The 16,562-nt window shown below is 41.2% G+C and overlaps 1 protein-coding gene across 2 annotated transcripts in view; it reads left to right on the top strand.

Moving 5' to 3' along the window:
- The window catches only part of LOC118300154 (CD166 antigen homolog), a 74,108-nt gene that overhangs the window by 26,272 nt on the left and 31,274 nt on the right, over positions 1-16,562 (top strand). For both annotated transcript variants that reach the window (XM_035624302.2, XM_035624303.2), the window contains exon 2: positions 14,550-14,656. In XM_035624302.2, coding sequence (XP_035480195.2) covers positions 14,550-14,656 — 107 coding nt within the window. The remainder of the gene's footprint in view (positions 1-14,549; positions 14,657-16,562) is intronic.

Raw genomic sequence — 16,562 nt, forward strand, 5'->3', positions numbered from 1 at the left:
CTGGCATAATCTTTTGATGGGAGGCTGTGTACGTTGATACCCCGATATTTGTAACATCACCCATGTGTTCCAGTCCATAGGCAGGTGTCAGGTGTCCCTGACCTCCATGTTGCATCATAGAGGTATGTCAGCCGAGACAGTCCAACAATGTCTAGAGGCTTCAGCACCTCAGGTTGCATCTCATCCGTACCTGATGCCTTGAAGCTGAGGAGCTTTTTGTGGACCTCAGTGACCTTGCCATCGAGTCTTTGAAAGCTCTTGTTTCCCCTCCTAAAGCATCTGACGGTTTGCAAGAACTTCCTTGAGGCCATCTGAAAGTCTCCCCAACTCTTGACTAGAGATCCCCAGGCCAACCAGTCATTAGTGTTGTCCGAGGTCATCTGATGTTTGTGATTTTTGAAAACTGAACAGATTTCGGTTCACTCTGGGGTCATTTTGGTGTCATGTTTTTCAAACTGTGTATGGCTGACCTGACCTTGTGTCATAGGGTGTATGGAAGGGTTATGGTGTATGTATGCCTTTACAGTCTGTTTTATGATTTTTGTTTTGCACCATAACCCAGGGCTATTTAACACTGAAAAAGTGAATGGACTGAATATTTCTTGAAACAATATCTCATTATTCATTATTGATAAAGTTCACAATAAATGACCAGCACAAAATGTCATGTGATGGCAAAACATCTGCCATTCGTTGTCCCATCTTGGTGACTTTGTGTCTAAATTAGGCAACTGCTCTTCATCTTTATTTCCTCAAAACCCCTGAGAAAACAGAACCGAACCTGAGAAAAGTGAAGAAGCTTTCCCCACAGGAATTGGGTTGTTGATTCCCACAAATCGATATGGCAGGTTTGACCACAGCATCAGTAGGCTGCTGAGAGCACTTTCTCCCAAATGGAAGTCAAGACTTATGGTCCTGGTTATATGTGTACTGTAACATGAGGATAGCATGTTGCATCTCCAGAAATGCTAGAACACAGCCAAACCTGATACCATCCAACCCCTCACTTACTATGTGACCAAATGCCCGAACTCGTGGCAAAAATTTGGCACTGTGATTTTAGGCTGTGCACTCTGATAATGAGTGGAATTTGAGGAGCCTTTTCTTTTATCTTGTATTCTGTAAAGCAACTACATTGTGAAATGGAGGATGCGTGTCTTTCTGTATGCGTGTGTTGCAGGTGGGGACTGCTGTACTTACAGTAGCCACAGACTAACAACCTGTAATTAGCATGGTCAATAATGATCCATGATAATCGGGTAGAAAAAGCCGTTCTGTACAATACTGTGCCACTGAAGAGATGGATGGAGGGAATTACAGAAAGGGAGGCAGCCAGTCATGACTGGTGAAAGCCAGCTACTCTCCCTCCCCTAAGATTTGCCATTACAGATCCCGCCCTGCACGTTGCCCTCCCACTACTGTCCCTCTAAGGCCTTGTTGTTCTAATCTGTGATCATTATTTGATAAAAAAAATATATCTCCATAGGGCTATGCTAAGGTGCTCTCTCTCTCTTCTCCATGCATTAAGGAGTTTGGCTTCCTTTTTTCTGCTGTAAAGTTTTCAACAGTGGGGGAGATTTGAGTGGACCTTTGAAGGGGAATAACTCACCATTTGTTTTTGTTATAGTTAATATTAAAGCTGTTGTAAATGTGTCTGAGATACTGAGGAAAGTTAATACATTTCTTTTGTTTAACTTCACAGAAAAAAAAATACGGAGTGATTAATTTGTGATCTGTTTAATATTTCCCTGCTTAGTTTGCTATTCTAAATGTGCAATGACAGACGAATGCAATGCAGTCAGATCCCCTTCAAAGTAATTCACGCAACACACAGACTGACTTGCAGCAACTTGCATTGAACAGATCACATGGGAAGTGTATATATGTCTAACAGTGCACACACGTTCACATTCATTTACAACAAAAACCTAAAGTAACAGATCATTTAATTTCATTGTCATTGTCAGTGAGGTTCTGTGAGAGCTCTCGCTTATCTCATGTATAGTGTTTATCTTTTCACAGAGCTGTGATAAGATAAACTCTATACTGTGATTTCAAGATAAAATTTAGAGGTTTTGTCAAACTGCCTTCAGCACGGGATGGATCGATTCCCTGCACAGTTCCGTTAGGTTTAAACATGTCAATAACATTAACGGAGCAGCTCTGGAGGGCGTGGGATTGAATTAACAATAACCCTAACCCATAACTTTTTATGCATATGTGTACATGTTCCCTTTTGTTCTGCTCCTGAGTGAACTCAGGCCATCAAAAGATATATGTTTGTATGCAGTGATGGTGTTTAAAAGCTAAAGCTGTAGGTTTTTACAGGTGGGACATGTCTAAACCAGCTAGCACTGTCCACATTTATAGCCTGTGCTGGAATGCAGCAAAGTCAGTCAGTGTGCCAGAAACAGAGAGGAAGATGTGAGACAAGTAAGGGCAGAGGACATATGGAATAGTAAGGGGGGGTTGTTTGGAGTCTGAACAAACCTGACTCGGCCTTTTCTACAGACAGCTCCTAAAATTCAGCATCTGTTGCACTCTGCTAATTATAAAAATGATTTTATTATTGCCAGGCCAAAGGTCGCACCCCCACGTCCGCTGTCGTAGCGTTTGTTGTTCTACAATAGAGTGAAAAATAAATGTGTTCATTTCACATAGTAGCTTGTCTTCACACATTTCTTTGAAACTAATGAAAATAGCAACAAATGTAGCTTTGGTTCCATGACCTGTGATTCTCCACATGGGATCTTTCAGCCTCATCTGGGGAAAAGTATCTTCAGCTGTAGAGGATTTAAGGGTTTTTCGCGGCATCCAGGAACATCTGAGGCTCCCTCATTTGTGCTCAAACCTCCTGCATGCATTTTTGTACCGTAACAAAAGCTGTGATTAGCCTCACTGGGTTTTGAAGCTCTGTGTGTGGCGACTGGGATAGGTTTCAAGACAGTGGTTTTGCAGCTCCCACTCTGAAACAGATCAAAGGGTCTACTCGACCATGAAAAGTTATTCCTCTGTTATTTCAATAAACACGACTTGTTTTCAAATCAGAAAATATGTGACAGCACATGAATTTCTTTCTGCTTACAGTCAAACCCTCAATACAAAGGGTGTGGTCTGTGGTGTTGATCTCACTCAGAACTCTATCTATTTTTTGTGTTGAGAAAACCACAATAATCCAGATTATTGGCAACAACAATCGAGTATAAAAAATGCCCCCAAAAAGACCAAAAGATGTAAAAAAAAATAAATAAAAATAAAAGGATTATTTCTGTGTTGGGTCTTTTAAAATGCTGTGCTATGTGTTATGTTCCTGGAAATGATAGAAGGCATAGAGGTGAGGACATTGTGCTTCTATTATCCACAGTTGCAACAGATTTTTCAACAACATTTTGTAAATTCTTGAGACAAACTGTCCTACAGAAAACAATGTCCGTCTGCCGACCAATCACAAAGGACCTTTTGGCATATCATCTAAGGCGTTTTAAAAAATGAGGGTTTGAAATGTGAGACTCAGTTGAGAGGTATACATTGTCACTAGTTCAAACTACCGACTTAAATGTATTCCCTATAGCTTCACCTCAGATTGATACAGATGGTGCTGCGGGCAGACATTGACATATTCATCGACATACATATGGACTCTCGATTGCCGTTTGAGCTGGTGACACAGTATCTGTTAAGTGCAAACAAGCCAATCCACTACTGCCAGTGACCCTAACAGCTTGGCTGTAGGCCTCCAGAGTGATTCAGAGGTGTAGTTTTACACTGGGGTGAGGGACTGGGCAGATGGTACAGGATTGTCCTCTTTAAGTGCTGACATTGTATCCGTTATTTACCTGTGAGAGTTATTCCAAATCCCACTGATTTCAACCCGGCATCCCTCAGAGGAAAATCTGCAGGCGTCTCGAGGGAGAAAAAAAAGACTGTCCAGAATGAAAAGCGGGATTACTGGTTTGTGTAAAAGATTAGATTCTATTCAGCTGCTAGATTCAGATTCATTTCGCAAGCATTATGACAGCCAAGATTGAAGATGTTTTCATACAACATGATGGCTGTTTGACCTTGGTAAGAGTAATTCATCTCACCATCTCTTGCAGAATGCTTATCAATATGCCATGCTGTGTGCTTCTGCAGTGGGAATGCATTTGAATTACCAAAAGCAGTTCAAAGTAGAATGCTATTTTTTTGTGGAAGGGGAGGCAGTCTCCATTTAGAGTTTTCCATACATGCAAAGCTCAAGTTGAAACGTAAACTGCGGGATCAACATGTCTCCCCACTAATGTGCTGGAGGTCGGCTTTAATCGGATCCACGGAACGCGCTGGAGCTAATTACCATCTGCTCACTTACACTTCCTGGCCCTGGCACACTGACTTGTTTTCAATTACACCCCTAGAAATAAGATTACGGCTTTCATTTTTATTTTTGGCAAGGAGAGCTGCATGGCTGCATTTCCACCAGGTGCGGACCATTATGTGTGACTGGTGGAAGTGCCAGCCGCTCATTTTCCCCCACTGTGTGGATGGGGTAGAGGGCGCAGACCAGTGCAGCTGAATTGTTCTCTCCTGTGACAATTTGTAACACATGACCATTATTTATGTTTTCTTTCTGCTGTGTGGAACACTGCAACCCTAACACAATGCATTCAAGTAGGACTTTTTTTTCCTTGAGCCTCCAACTCGTTTGACTTGTTTGAATACTGTACTTTGGCCAGCATCTCTTCCCCTTTATTTCATACTTTTCATTATATCATTTTTTTTATTTATTTGCACACATAACTGCATAAAATCCACATGATGAAAAACTAAGAATGTGTAAGGAAAGGTCATGAAGCCACAGGCTCATGCAAGGGACCTTCCCTCAACTTCAGAAGAAATACAAACGATAGCAAAAAATTAAAACTAAGCTGACACAATTATAGGGAAATACAACAAAAAGTGATGGCAACTAACAAGAAGCACACAGAATGAACAAGACAAATGAGAAGACGACAATCCAATTCAAACAAAAGAAACAAAAAATTGTGGGGGAAACCAATACTGTAGTTCATTTCCTTGAACCGCAGTGGGGAAGAAAATGTAGCCTTGTTTTAGAAATCCTTAATATTGGACGTTAGGCCACTTTGGTTTCAAGAAGCCTTTTATTTCCAACTTCTTGAGACAGAGCCACTGCAGATTAGAGAGCCTGTGTGTTTTACTGAATGCTAGTGTCCACAGGGGCCCCACTGTGCCATACGTTGGCAGTACATTTTTCCAGGAGGTAGTTAGTGTCTGACAGTCACTTAGCTGTACTGTCACGTTGTACATAATGCAGGGATAAACACGATGATAATATGCAGTGCAGGCCAAGTTTACAGCACACCTCTGTGAATTTGTGATTTAAAGAGGTTTCTCACTGGTGCTTATAACTGTGCCTTGGTTGGCTGCGGATTTCATTCCTTCCACATGAAACCTCTCTCTGGGCTATGTCTAATTGGACCTCATTGATTCAAAGCACAGAACATTAAGACTGGGTATGGCTGAGATGGTGATTTAAGGCAATCCCTCCTTTGATACCCTCGTAAAGGTTTCGGCTCAGACCTAAAAAAAAAAATAATGAAAATCTACTACGACACATTCTGGTGAAATTAAGTTGAACTAAAAAGGGCATTAGTAATGTGATCTGCATTGAGCAGCAGCTTATTACGACCCATAGTAGCGTTTAATTGTTAGGCGACCTCTTGTGGTTATAGTAATTATGACAGGAGCAGAGGAGGAATTCAAGTGACGTACTACTTAGCAGTGATCTGGGTATCCGAGGAAAATTGTTGTGATGTCTCCATCTTCAACTTACCTGATATTTACATTCCTCAAAAAAAAAACAGGAAACATGTCAGTGTGCTTAGTCCAAGAACGTGCTGACTTCCTGTTTGACGTACAACATCTTCCACTTTCCTTTAAAACCCCTTGATGTCAAATTAATCTTGTGAATTTTACAGAAAAGTGCGTGGACGCCCCAAGAAACTGATGGAAAAAAATTATAATTTTAAGTGAAAATCCAAGTTCTGTACATCTAGGACTCTGTATATCTATAATTTTTTACAGAAGGAAATTCTGAATGCCAAATCATAAAAGAGACAGTTCTGTTAACTTATGAGGTGTCTGAAAGTCTGTGAGTGTTTACAAGGTAGGGCAGTGTAATGAAAATATTATTTTGCTTCTCCAAGTGTAGGATATATTGATTTGGAGTGTGTCTAAACGTCAAGATTATCTTGACTATTTAAAAATGTCTGTGGTTGTTCCACAAACTTCAGTGAAGTGCAGAACTACATCATTGGAGTACCCTTTATGAAAGTTTAGTGTGGCCAGGCATTGTATATTTTATGCATTGTTGCACTGTACAACAGCAGTGCCATCACAGGACACATGTTAACAGTGGGAGGCTGGTCCGGTGCCTGTCAAGAGGAAGTCTGTAGTACGTTTTTGGCGAAAGACATTGTGTCGGTGGAGTATAAACATCTTCCCCTACCTGCATAGGCTGTTGTGTCAACAGACAGTGAGATCACTGCTGTCATAGTTCGCTAGTGTGATTTTCAGGGTGCCTTTGATCACTGCCCTGACTCATGCAGATAGGCAACTTATACCCTGGCAAAATCCTCTCTGGCTCACTCATGAGCAGAGTTTAGAATGAATGTTTTTGTCTCCGTACCCTGCCTCTATCTCGTGACATTCAGGAGGCCATATTCTTTCTGTTGGTTTAGCCTGAGCTCCTGAAAGGTGGTGGTCTTTGCTCAGCCCCAGTGTTGTAACGGCTTGTGGCAAAGTGAAGTAATTTTATGTATTCAATTCAAACAGCACTCCCCAGGATGGGCCTTAAGTCCCTGCGGCTGTTTGGGAAACCTGAGGTTGTGGGTCTCATGTGGGCAAGGTGGAACACTCAGTGTTCGACACTCGAAACATTATTCTTTTTTTTTTTTTCAAATTTGAAGTCGCTTCATTAGTGACACTGAATGTGACATACCAGAGAAACCACACAAACACTATCCTGTGATAATGTTGGTGTCAAATAGGGAGAGACTAACTTTTACATTCTCTCTAGGCGGTGCTGTGTGAAAGACCATTTCTAATTTCCGTCTGAACTGCTGATAGTGTGTACATCTAAGCTTCACATGCTCAACAGGAAAACTGCCTGTGTGAGGATGATGTTCTCCATCATCTCTCATTAAGCGCTGCTCTGGCAGATGATATGTAACTGCATTTTGCACTGAGGCAGATTTATTTTCACGCACACGCCTTCCCTCGGGCACGTTAGGCCAGTGCAATTTCACACCATCCAGCAGACACACAGCATTCATATAAACTCATCGGCGAGAGGAGAGCTGTCCACCCATCACAGTAATCACAGCAATGTCAAGCTTTTCCCATTATGCTTCAGAGTGGAGACAAGTGCAAGTGTTGTTATGCTAATGCTATGTTAATCAACCCCCCGCCTGAACGAGTGCTTGCCCTCTAACATTTCGGATATTGGAGCAACAGCAGACATGCCAATGTTTCTCCAGCTGTCCACAAGGTCGGTAGCAGCAGAGAAAAATGACCAGGATGGCATTTTATACATGAACGCTCCGACGCAGCAATTGGACGGGTTGATGAATGAATGGGCCTGTGAAGCTGTATGGGTTGACGGCCATGCCTTTACTGCATTCCCATAACATCTGTTTGCACCAGCAGCTGTATTAAATGTCAACGAGACAGCACTCCCATCTTCAGAATCCTGTCTGTCTTGGCCTTTGCTATCGTAGACGGAGGCGCACCACTCTCATGCCTCGGGGCACTACACGATTTCCAAAGTCATACGATCTCTGTACCGTTCATACTACACAACGTGCTGTTCTGTAATCGCAGGCCTTCAGTTTATGTGCTGCTCAAACTACGTGACACATCTGCGACGGGGGCTCACACACTACACGATCCTTCACCAGGAGAGATGTTTCCAAAGCATGTTTTGTCACAAAATCCCATGCGAAAAGTGACACGGGAAAATATGCGATACACGTGAAAAAGGAATTGTTTGTCGTGCCCACGATGGACGTCAGCAAGAAACTGTGGTGGTAAGCACCACCACATTATTGAGAATCAGGAAGTAGTTTGAGCGGACGCTCTGTGTGTTGTGTGGATTTGGTTTGGCAATAAGTAAAGCAGCTCGAGGTTACGCTCGTCATCTGTGTCAGTTGAAACCCACAACACGTCAGAAGTCCCCCAAAAACAGAAACTGAAAAAAGGGAAATCCTTCTTTTAGATTGATACAGGTGTAAAAAATATCTGATGATTTACTACATGTGTATCTCCAAAAATTTAATGTTATGGAAAAGTTTTTTTTTTTTCATATTTTAAATTCATTTTTGGTAACGTGAAATATTTCAAGCCTTTTCTACTATACAATGTTGATGATAATGTCTTACAGCTCATAACAAACAAAAACCCAGCATCCCAAAATATTAGATCATTTAAAAAAAAAAAACGTATCTGCAAGTTTATCGATGCTCTATATCGTCACCCAGCATTAAATCCGCCGTACTTCCACTACTGCTTCACCACTTTTTGCTTTTTTAAAAATTTTTCTGGAGGGAGGTGGTCGATTGCTTGACACAAGGAATCCCATTTCACTGTGACGGCTCCAAGCTGTCATGGTTTGGGGCGATATGCTGGTTCACACACAAACTCGTCGTCTGGTCATAGAAGATGTTGGACTTGCTAATAGTTTGATGCGCTGATAGGCCTGAGTTATTGCACGAGGAAGTCTTTATGAGCCTGTTAGAATAGTCTTTTCCCGTGGGCCCTTCTGAGATGTCTCCTGTGCATAGTGACAAAACTGGCCCCCAGGCATCAGTATTGCTGGTAATGTACTGGAGGCATTTTGGGAAATTTTAATAAGGTTGATTTAGTTTAATCCAACTAAAAGTAAGACTCTGAATACTCAGATTAATTTATGACCAAATTATCTTACTGCTGTGGTGATTTTATTGTGTTATGAGCATCATACACCTGCATATTGCATACACATGGATATACTGTACATTAAAAAAAAAACATGAAATCACTCAAAATACTGGATGGGAAATATAAAATCTACCGTTCCTTTACTCTTCCTGTCTGCATCTTCTTTGCTGTTGTATAATAAAGAATGCTCTGAGGAGGTGTGAGGGGAATAAATAAATCCCAGTTGCACACACAGCATCTCATTGAAAAAGTGCAAAGGGCCAACTTTGGAGAGTCGGATTAGATGCTTTTGTAGCGATGACGGCTGGATGGGGCGACCCCACAAAGGCCTTTTTTTTTTTGGGTCTCCTGCGGAACACATTGTTCAGCCGGTAGATAATCATCAGATAAGCACTATTGTGCTAGAGCTGCCAGAGCAAACAAATACATGCCTCCAGGACAGAGAGGGTTGCAGGTTTTTGTTTGTGAAAGGCAGTTTCCAAGTGTAGCAGGAGAAAAACAGGCCAATGTTGAAAATCCTAAGTAGCTTTGCTCTCGAACTGAGAGAAAACTACCGACTTGCCTGTATTGGACCAAGAGATGTCAAACCAGAAAGTTCACATGCAAGGAAAGAGTGAAACCCTCCTGATGTTCTTAAAGTCTTTGGTAGACGATAGATGAAGATAAGGGTGGAAAATGAGGCCAGTCAGTGGGCCTCAGTGGAAGGCAGCCTGCTTACTATAACCTCACTCCCATTCCCAGATCTAATAAAAGGATTCCTGCAGAATCATTCATCTGTGCTAGAGAGCCTGGCAGGACATTTTTTGGAGTACAACATGTGAACTTCACTCGGACATAATTAGCTTTAAACTGTTGCTTGAGCTTTTTCCGTTTTTTAAATTTGCACTACACAGGATGCATTCCAGTTGGCTGACAGCGATTATGTCAGCAATACACAAACCAGTGGGTCAAGTCAAGATCTTTGGAAACATAATGAGTTAGGCCACACACAGTTCTTCTCCTCTTTGCTATTTCCAGCTCTTAATCACCTAGGCTAAGGTGCTATGGCTTCCTTCCCACCTGTGTGAACAATGCTCTGGGGTTGTGGCTGGCTCCCTGACAGAGGATGCTCCTTTGTTGGTGTGATGCCACAGATACTGGGTGACTTGTGTGTCGGACTTAAAGAGATAAAGAGATTAAGGAGGCAAACAAACGCCTGCTTTTCTCTTAGGCATTTTTTTTAACAATGATGCTTAAAGGAGAAAGGTAATAAAAACAACAAATGGCCCTGAAAGTGTACACATTATCCCAACGATCGGTATCAAGGCATTTTTTTAGTGATCGGGATTGGCTTTATTGGGCACTCGCCTCAGCCTGATCCTTTGTTTCACGTCATGCTGCAAGCGGGTCTGGCTGCAGCTGTTGAGCTTCACTCTACACCGGAAACACGCGACTGTCTTGTAATCACCACACAGTTGAGTTGGTCTTAACGTCGTATTTATTCAACAGTTAGCATTTGCAATTAGCCATGGTACACATGTCTCCCGAACTCCGTCGTGTATACTCTACTGTCGCACACCTGACGTAATACCTGCGACCCCACCCATCTAGGAAAATACATAAAAAGTATCGGGTCGGGACTCAGTATCGCCAGATACTCAATATTAAATGACTCGTATCGGGATCCGGGGCAATAAATCTTGATTGGGACATCCAGTACAAATAAAATGAAATTAGTAAATGTAAAAACATGCTCAAAATCACTGTGAGTATTGTGTCAGATTCATAGTGGTGTTGCAGCTTGGCAAACGTTATTGTTAAGTGTTTCTAATAAGAATATTTGACAGGCAGCAGGTCACAACATTCTTACATGAACTGGCGGAAAGACCTGGCTGCCCTGTTTGCTTTGTATTCATTTGTGAGCATTTGCCGCTGTGACCACCAGGCATAACGCACTGCAGTCCATACAAGGACCATTGTAGCACTCTGGATTTAACACTAAAACTGATTTTATTTTATCTGCTTTGACACCATTCTCTTACAGAGTCCGTAGTTTAAGGCTACAAATACGCTTTTAGTTTTTAAAGGCATCACTGTTGCCACATTTACGTCTGACATCCTTCCAGTCCTTAAAATAGAGACTTCTGGAAAGACTGCTGGCCCCGTTTTAGTTTGAAAAACTCTGGGGTTCTGTCCAGGACTGAGACTGAGACTTTACAGAGATAGTTTTTGTTAAAAAATGAAGAGGTATAAGAGCATTAGACACGTATTTATCTTTCCTGAGAAGATAGCTATTTTTGGGTGATGTCACTCACCAAAACTTACCTCTAGTTGGTAATAAAAATGTCTAAATGTGAATATAAATAACAGGGCTCCAGACTAACTTTTTGCACTGGTGCGCCAAACTTTTTCATTTAGGTGCACCAGCACATAATTTACGTCCACTCTTTTATAATAAATGCATAATGTTGGCAGTTTTAGCATATCTGAGCCACGGAAATTGGACGAGCCATTCCTTCCGCAACACATATACTTTGGCCTGTTTGGATGTGATGGGCTTTGACTTGGATTTGGATGAGGCCATCTCCACCGAGGATGTTGGGACAGGACGTTGTGTATCTTACCAGCGCAAGGGGAGACAGGTGGTGAAGCAGTTATCTCCGCTGATGATGTCGTGTCTGTGCTGGGCTTTTCAGGGACAGGGACAGGTGTTATGGAAATAACATCTTTCTTTATGAAAAAATAATCGATAGTTCTCTTCATTTTTGTCGCCCAAGTAGGAACGGGATAGCCTACAAGGTTTCACACGTAGTATATTAAGGCTTATACGACGGATTTCTTTTTCCTGCCAACATTCAGCGAAGAAGAATACCAGGGTCAGAGCCAAACAGAGACAAAGGCCCACACTCTGGAGCCCTGAATAAAATGTATGCACGATTTGCAGCCATTTTATTTTTGGCAATTTTCAGGGAACTCTTTCTTTGTAATTTCTTTATGTCATTGAAACTGTCCCTTTTTGATTAAATATGAAATCCAGTGACAAGAAACCGGGCATTAAACAAACCAAGTTATCTTTTTATTTTCACCACTTTGTTCTTTGCACTCCAGGCATTCTCATAATTTGCCATCCAGCTCGAATTCACTCAGACAGTTTGTTTACTTCTCTGTAACTGTTGTTATGTGTTCAAAGATGATAAATTTAGCTGCGCCAGTTAGCCGAATTCCCACGTGACCCGTGTGTTGCATTACCAGAGAAAACATGTAGCTTTTTTCCACAGTCCTTTTTCATTAAACCATAACTAACGTTGCACCCTGCACACAGGGTTGCTTTAATTTGAAAGCAGCTTTGTGCACGATTTCCTTGAAATGCAAAATAAACCAAAGGACTTTTGTGTTACTGGAAGTTCAAACAATTGATGTTTTTTTAGACATTCCAACAATGCTGGCTGTTCTCTGCCAGTGAATTAACGGAGGCACGAGTCAAAACTGGCAATGCCTATTTATATCGTAAGGCACAGAAGAATGTCGCAGATTTTGACTTAATCTTGATCAAAGTCTTGGATTAAGGGGGTCATTTATTCATTTTCATCCAGAGACTGGCATGTGTCAAATAGCATACCAGGTGAGGATGTGATACAGTCACTTAGAAAAACATCAACACATTTCTTTGTTAGAAAGTCATTGCTTTTCTTTCCTTTCATGTGTCGGACACATCTACTTGTGAAATAAATTATCCACAAGGCAAAGAAAAGCATGTAGCATGGTCTGGACGCTTCAGAACCTCAATACAGTCAGTAATGAAATGGCAGCGTTAGTAAAAAACTGTGCGCATGTTTTCCTTAGAATCCTTGTTTCAGGGCTAATACTGATTATCAGCCATCAAGGAGACCGACAAACGATATTTTCAAACGACAAACGTGCAGTAAAATTAACATCTTGATGTTAAAATTAAGAATAACACAAACTCCAACACTAAACTACTGCAACATAAAGTCTATGGACACCCACCGTTGTGTCTTAAGTGTTTCTTTTATTTTGTCCACCCCATGTATATCAATGAAGCTAGGTTAAATAATAGAAAGAACCTTCATGAAGGAGGGTTGGTTTATTTTTTTCTCACCTGAAACTCTGTAGAAATGTAGGTAGTTTTACTTCATAACTTAAGTATTACATACAGTTGTAATTTTACTCACCCTTGAGTAAAATGTGTTTTAAGTAACATTAGCCAGTGTATCGTCTCAATTTCGGTTCCCAGCATTTCTGCGTGATTTTGGAACTCCAGTGTAGACGACCGTGATGTTTGCAATTTCTGTGATCTGTCTCCTCACCTTCGACACTCAGCTGTGTTCGCACAACAGCCCTGGTCTATACATTCCTCCGCGCCCAGTTGTGTATACAGTAGCCGTCAGTTATGATAGGCTGACTGATAGTACTGTGGGCATGACATTGCACAAGACCACAGAGTGGTGACTACAGGTGGAGAGGCGGCTGAAGCAGATATATTTTATTGGATAAAAAATGCCAAATCCTTAAAAATGCTGAATATTGGATTCAATCATCTCATAATTGGTCAGTCCCTTTAATTGCTTTCATAAACTAGTCAATTGACCCTGTTTATAACATCAAAGTTAATGATGGGAGAGAAAAATGAATCTATGCTTTTCCTAATTAAAGCATTGTGTTGTTGTGTGAGGTTTGTTTTAATACTTGATTGTCCACAGTAAAAACTTGTAATACATATTGATACTTCTTGTAATTGATTTGATAGCTGTAAAATGTAGCTCCGAGCTGAGGAAATATGAAAAGCCGAGCCTGAGGCACGGCTTGAGCATAAGCCGCCGGTGTTTTGTCTGTTCCTCATCATCCTGGAATGACCAGAATCTCAAGCGCTCCTTGTTCAGCCTGTTTAGACAAAAGCTCAAAGAGAAGGAGTCGGAGCGTGGAGACCTTAGTGTCCCTCCACACTGCTCTGACCTCCGTCCATCCATCTTCTCACTCCTCCTTCTCCCCCTCCTCCCACGTTGCACATACCCGGATCCGTGCCACCATAGCAACCCCCGCACCTCAGTGCTCCCTGACGTGAGTGGACAGAGGAAAGGTTTTTTTTGTTTTGTGGTGACATTGCAGAGCACAAGGCGCATCGAGCTTGACCTGCGAAGCACAATCTCTCGCACATCTGCCATCAAGCTTAATGAGACGTGTGTTTGAAATGTGGCCATTTTGGAGTGACAATGTAGCATGGTGTAACTTTTATTCACTTTGTTGAAAACCATCCATTTTAAGACATCTCTACTCCTTCAGGGAGTCTGAAAACACTATGATAATATATTAGGCTTTATATTCTCCTCTTTTCTTTCTGCCCCTCACCATCGATGAAAGGCTCCAATAGATGACAGTGTGAATCCCACTAGCACTATGATACTTTTTTTTGTTTGCTGGGTTTCTTATGAGACTGTAACATGTTTGTGATATGATGTAAGCACGCCGCAGCAGTCCTCGTGCACAGAGCCCAGATTGGACCAGTGAGGTGAAATTCCCACTGTGGATCTCTTGTATATATAAAATATGCTAACAGCCTGATGTCTTCTGTGTTGCAGTGTTGGGTACAAAGAGAGTGACTGCCCTGTATGGAGAGACCATTGTCATACCGTGCAACGAAGGAGCTGCGCTACCAGAAGATCTGATGTTCATCAAGTGGAAATATGTAAGTAGACATTCATTGACGCTCATTGATATAATCTGTGAAGAGTTTGAGGTTCACTGAAGCCAAGGCGTTCAGTGAACAAGAGGACAAAGACCATTTGAAATAACTGGTCGTACCTTGTGTGGATACACACTGTCATATCAGTTGTTACATTGTTTTTTTGGAATTAGGAATTAGGAAGACTAAAGATGTAATCAACGGGTTTTGCATTTTAAACTTGGGTTTTCTTTGAATTAAGTAAGTAAGTAAAATTAATTTGGTATAGCAGCTTTCACAGAGTTCAAGTTAAGTTTCATCCACAATCTTTTATACAGGAACTAGGAGTAAGGTGTATAAGGAAAGTGACCTTACATGACTTCTGCTTGGCATTATATGTAAGATACAAAAAAAAAAAAGGTTTTACAAATTAATTTAATGGTAGGGGAAACGCTGCAGGCTACTGTATAGGACATTTTTTTTAAATTAACATTTGGCAAAGCACCCAATCCAGGCAGATACTGATCGCACACAAACATTATTAATACTCTTCCTGAATGTTTTCCCTACATTCAATGATCGATAATAACCTAAAGAAATAATGGTATAACTGTCAGGGGGCACTTCTCTGCATAATTGAGTACTTTTATATTCAATACTTCAAGTAGATTTTCCTGACTATGCTCGCAGTGTTGCATTTTAATTGTAGGAAATATAGTGTTTTTACAGCATAGTATCAGTATTTTTACTGAAGAATTTTTTTGGGGGTGGGCTTGCAAAGTAAACAATCCTTTTTCCAAATCCAAATCTAGTCGAGATATCTCGTCGGTCCAGCAGCCACTGACTGACCGTCGTGGAAATTCCCTCCTGTCCTCTCAGTGCGAGGTTTATCTTATCTATGGCAGGCCGGGACAGTCGCCGTCTCTGGGAGTCCTAGATCATACTCAGACAGAGCTTTTCTAAGGAGATACCGTGGAGCCATTCTATCTGTTTGATGACGACATGATTCAGAGAGTTAAATACCTCACTCTGACTGGGACAGGGAGGTTTTTTTGGGGAATCATGCACCTGACCACTTGTTGATCTGTGTACCGTACCAGAAGTCTCCTCAATATTGAGCTCTTATAATAAATACTTCTGTTTAAGACATCTACGGCCCCGTCTTCCTGATGCAACTGCATACATCTTCCTCATCAAGTTTTTGTCTCGTTCTTGTCTCATCAAAAAAAAAAACTTTAAAAAAAGTAGACTTCATTAATGTCTTCATTTTTTCAAAGTTCATGTAGTCACGTCCCATAGCGGTTAGCAGTCACATACCTAACAACATTGATTCTTCCAATTATTCATTCTTTCTGTCCCTTTTTCCAGAATTACCTTTGCACCATCACACATCACCATCAGACAAACTGTAGTTACTGTTGATAGTTCTGATGCATATGCAAATTTCTGGGCAGGTCCGAGCATGTTTAGTGCCTCAAAAAAGAGATTTATTTGCTGCATAATAATAACAATTCCGTCAATTACAATAGGCCCTCACTCTGACTTTGTCAGTGGAGCTCGGGCCCTAATAATGATTTAGCAGCAGCGGTCAAAATCCACCAGCGGCGTACACTGTTGTAATTTCAAGCAGTTCTTGATCAAATTCAGAGGATGTTTGCAGAAGAGATGCCTATGGAACTTCAAGGCAAAACTTAAAAAAGATATATTGAGGATATATTGATATAGCCTCAGTTTATATAATTTATTATATTATCTATTTAGAAGAAACAGTATTTAGATATTTATGTCTGTGAGGGAGCAAGCTGGAAGGCATGAGTACTCACTAGGGTTGCAATGGATTTTGAGTCACGGATCAGATCATTTTTCAGATCAGCCAAAAAAAAGAGAGGCAAATATAACGTTGCTTTCCGGAACACATAAAGCAGAGAAC

This window comes from Scophthalmus maximus, chromosome 2, assembly GCF_022379125.1.
Source record: "Scophthalmus maximus strain ysfricsl-2021 chromosome 2, ASM2237912v1, whole genome shotgun sequence".
NCBI lineage: Eukaryota > Metazoa > Chordata > Actinopteri > Pleuronectiformes > Scophthalmidae > Scophthalmus > Scophthalmus maximus.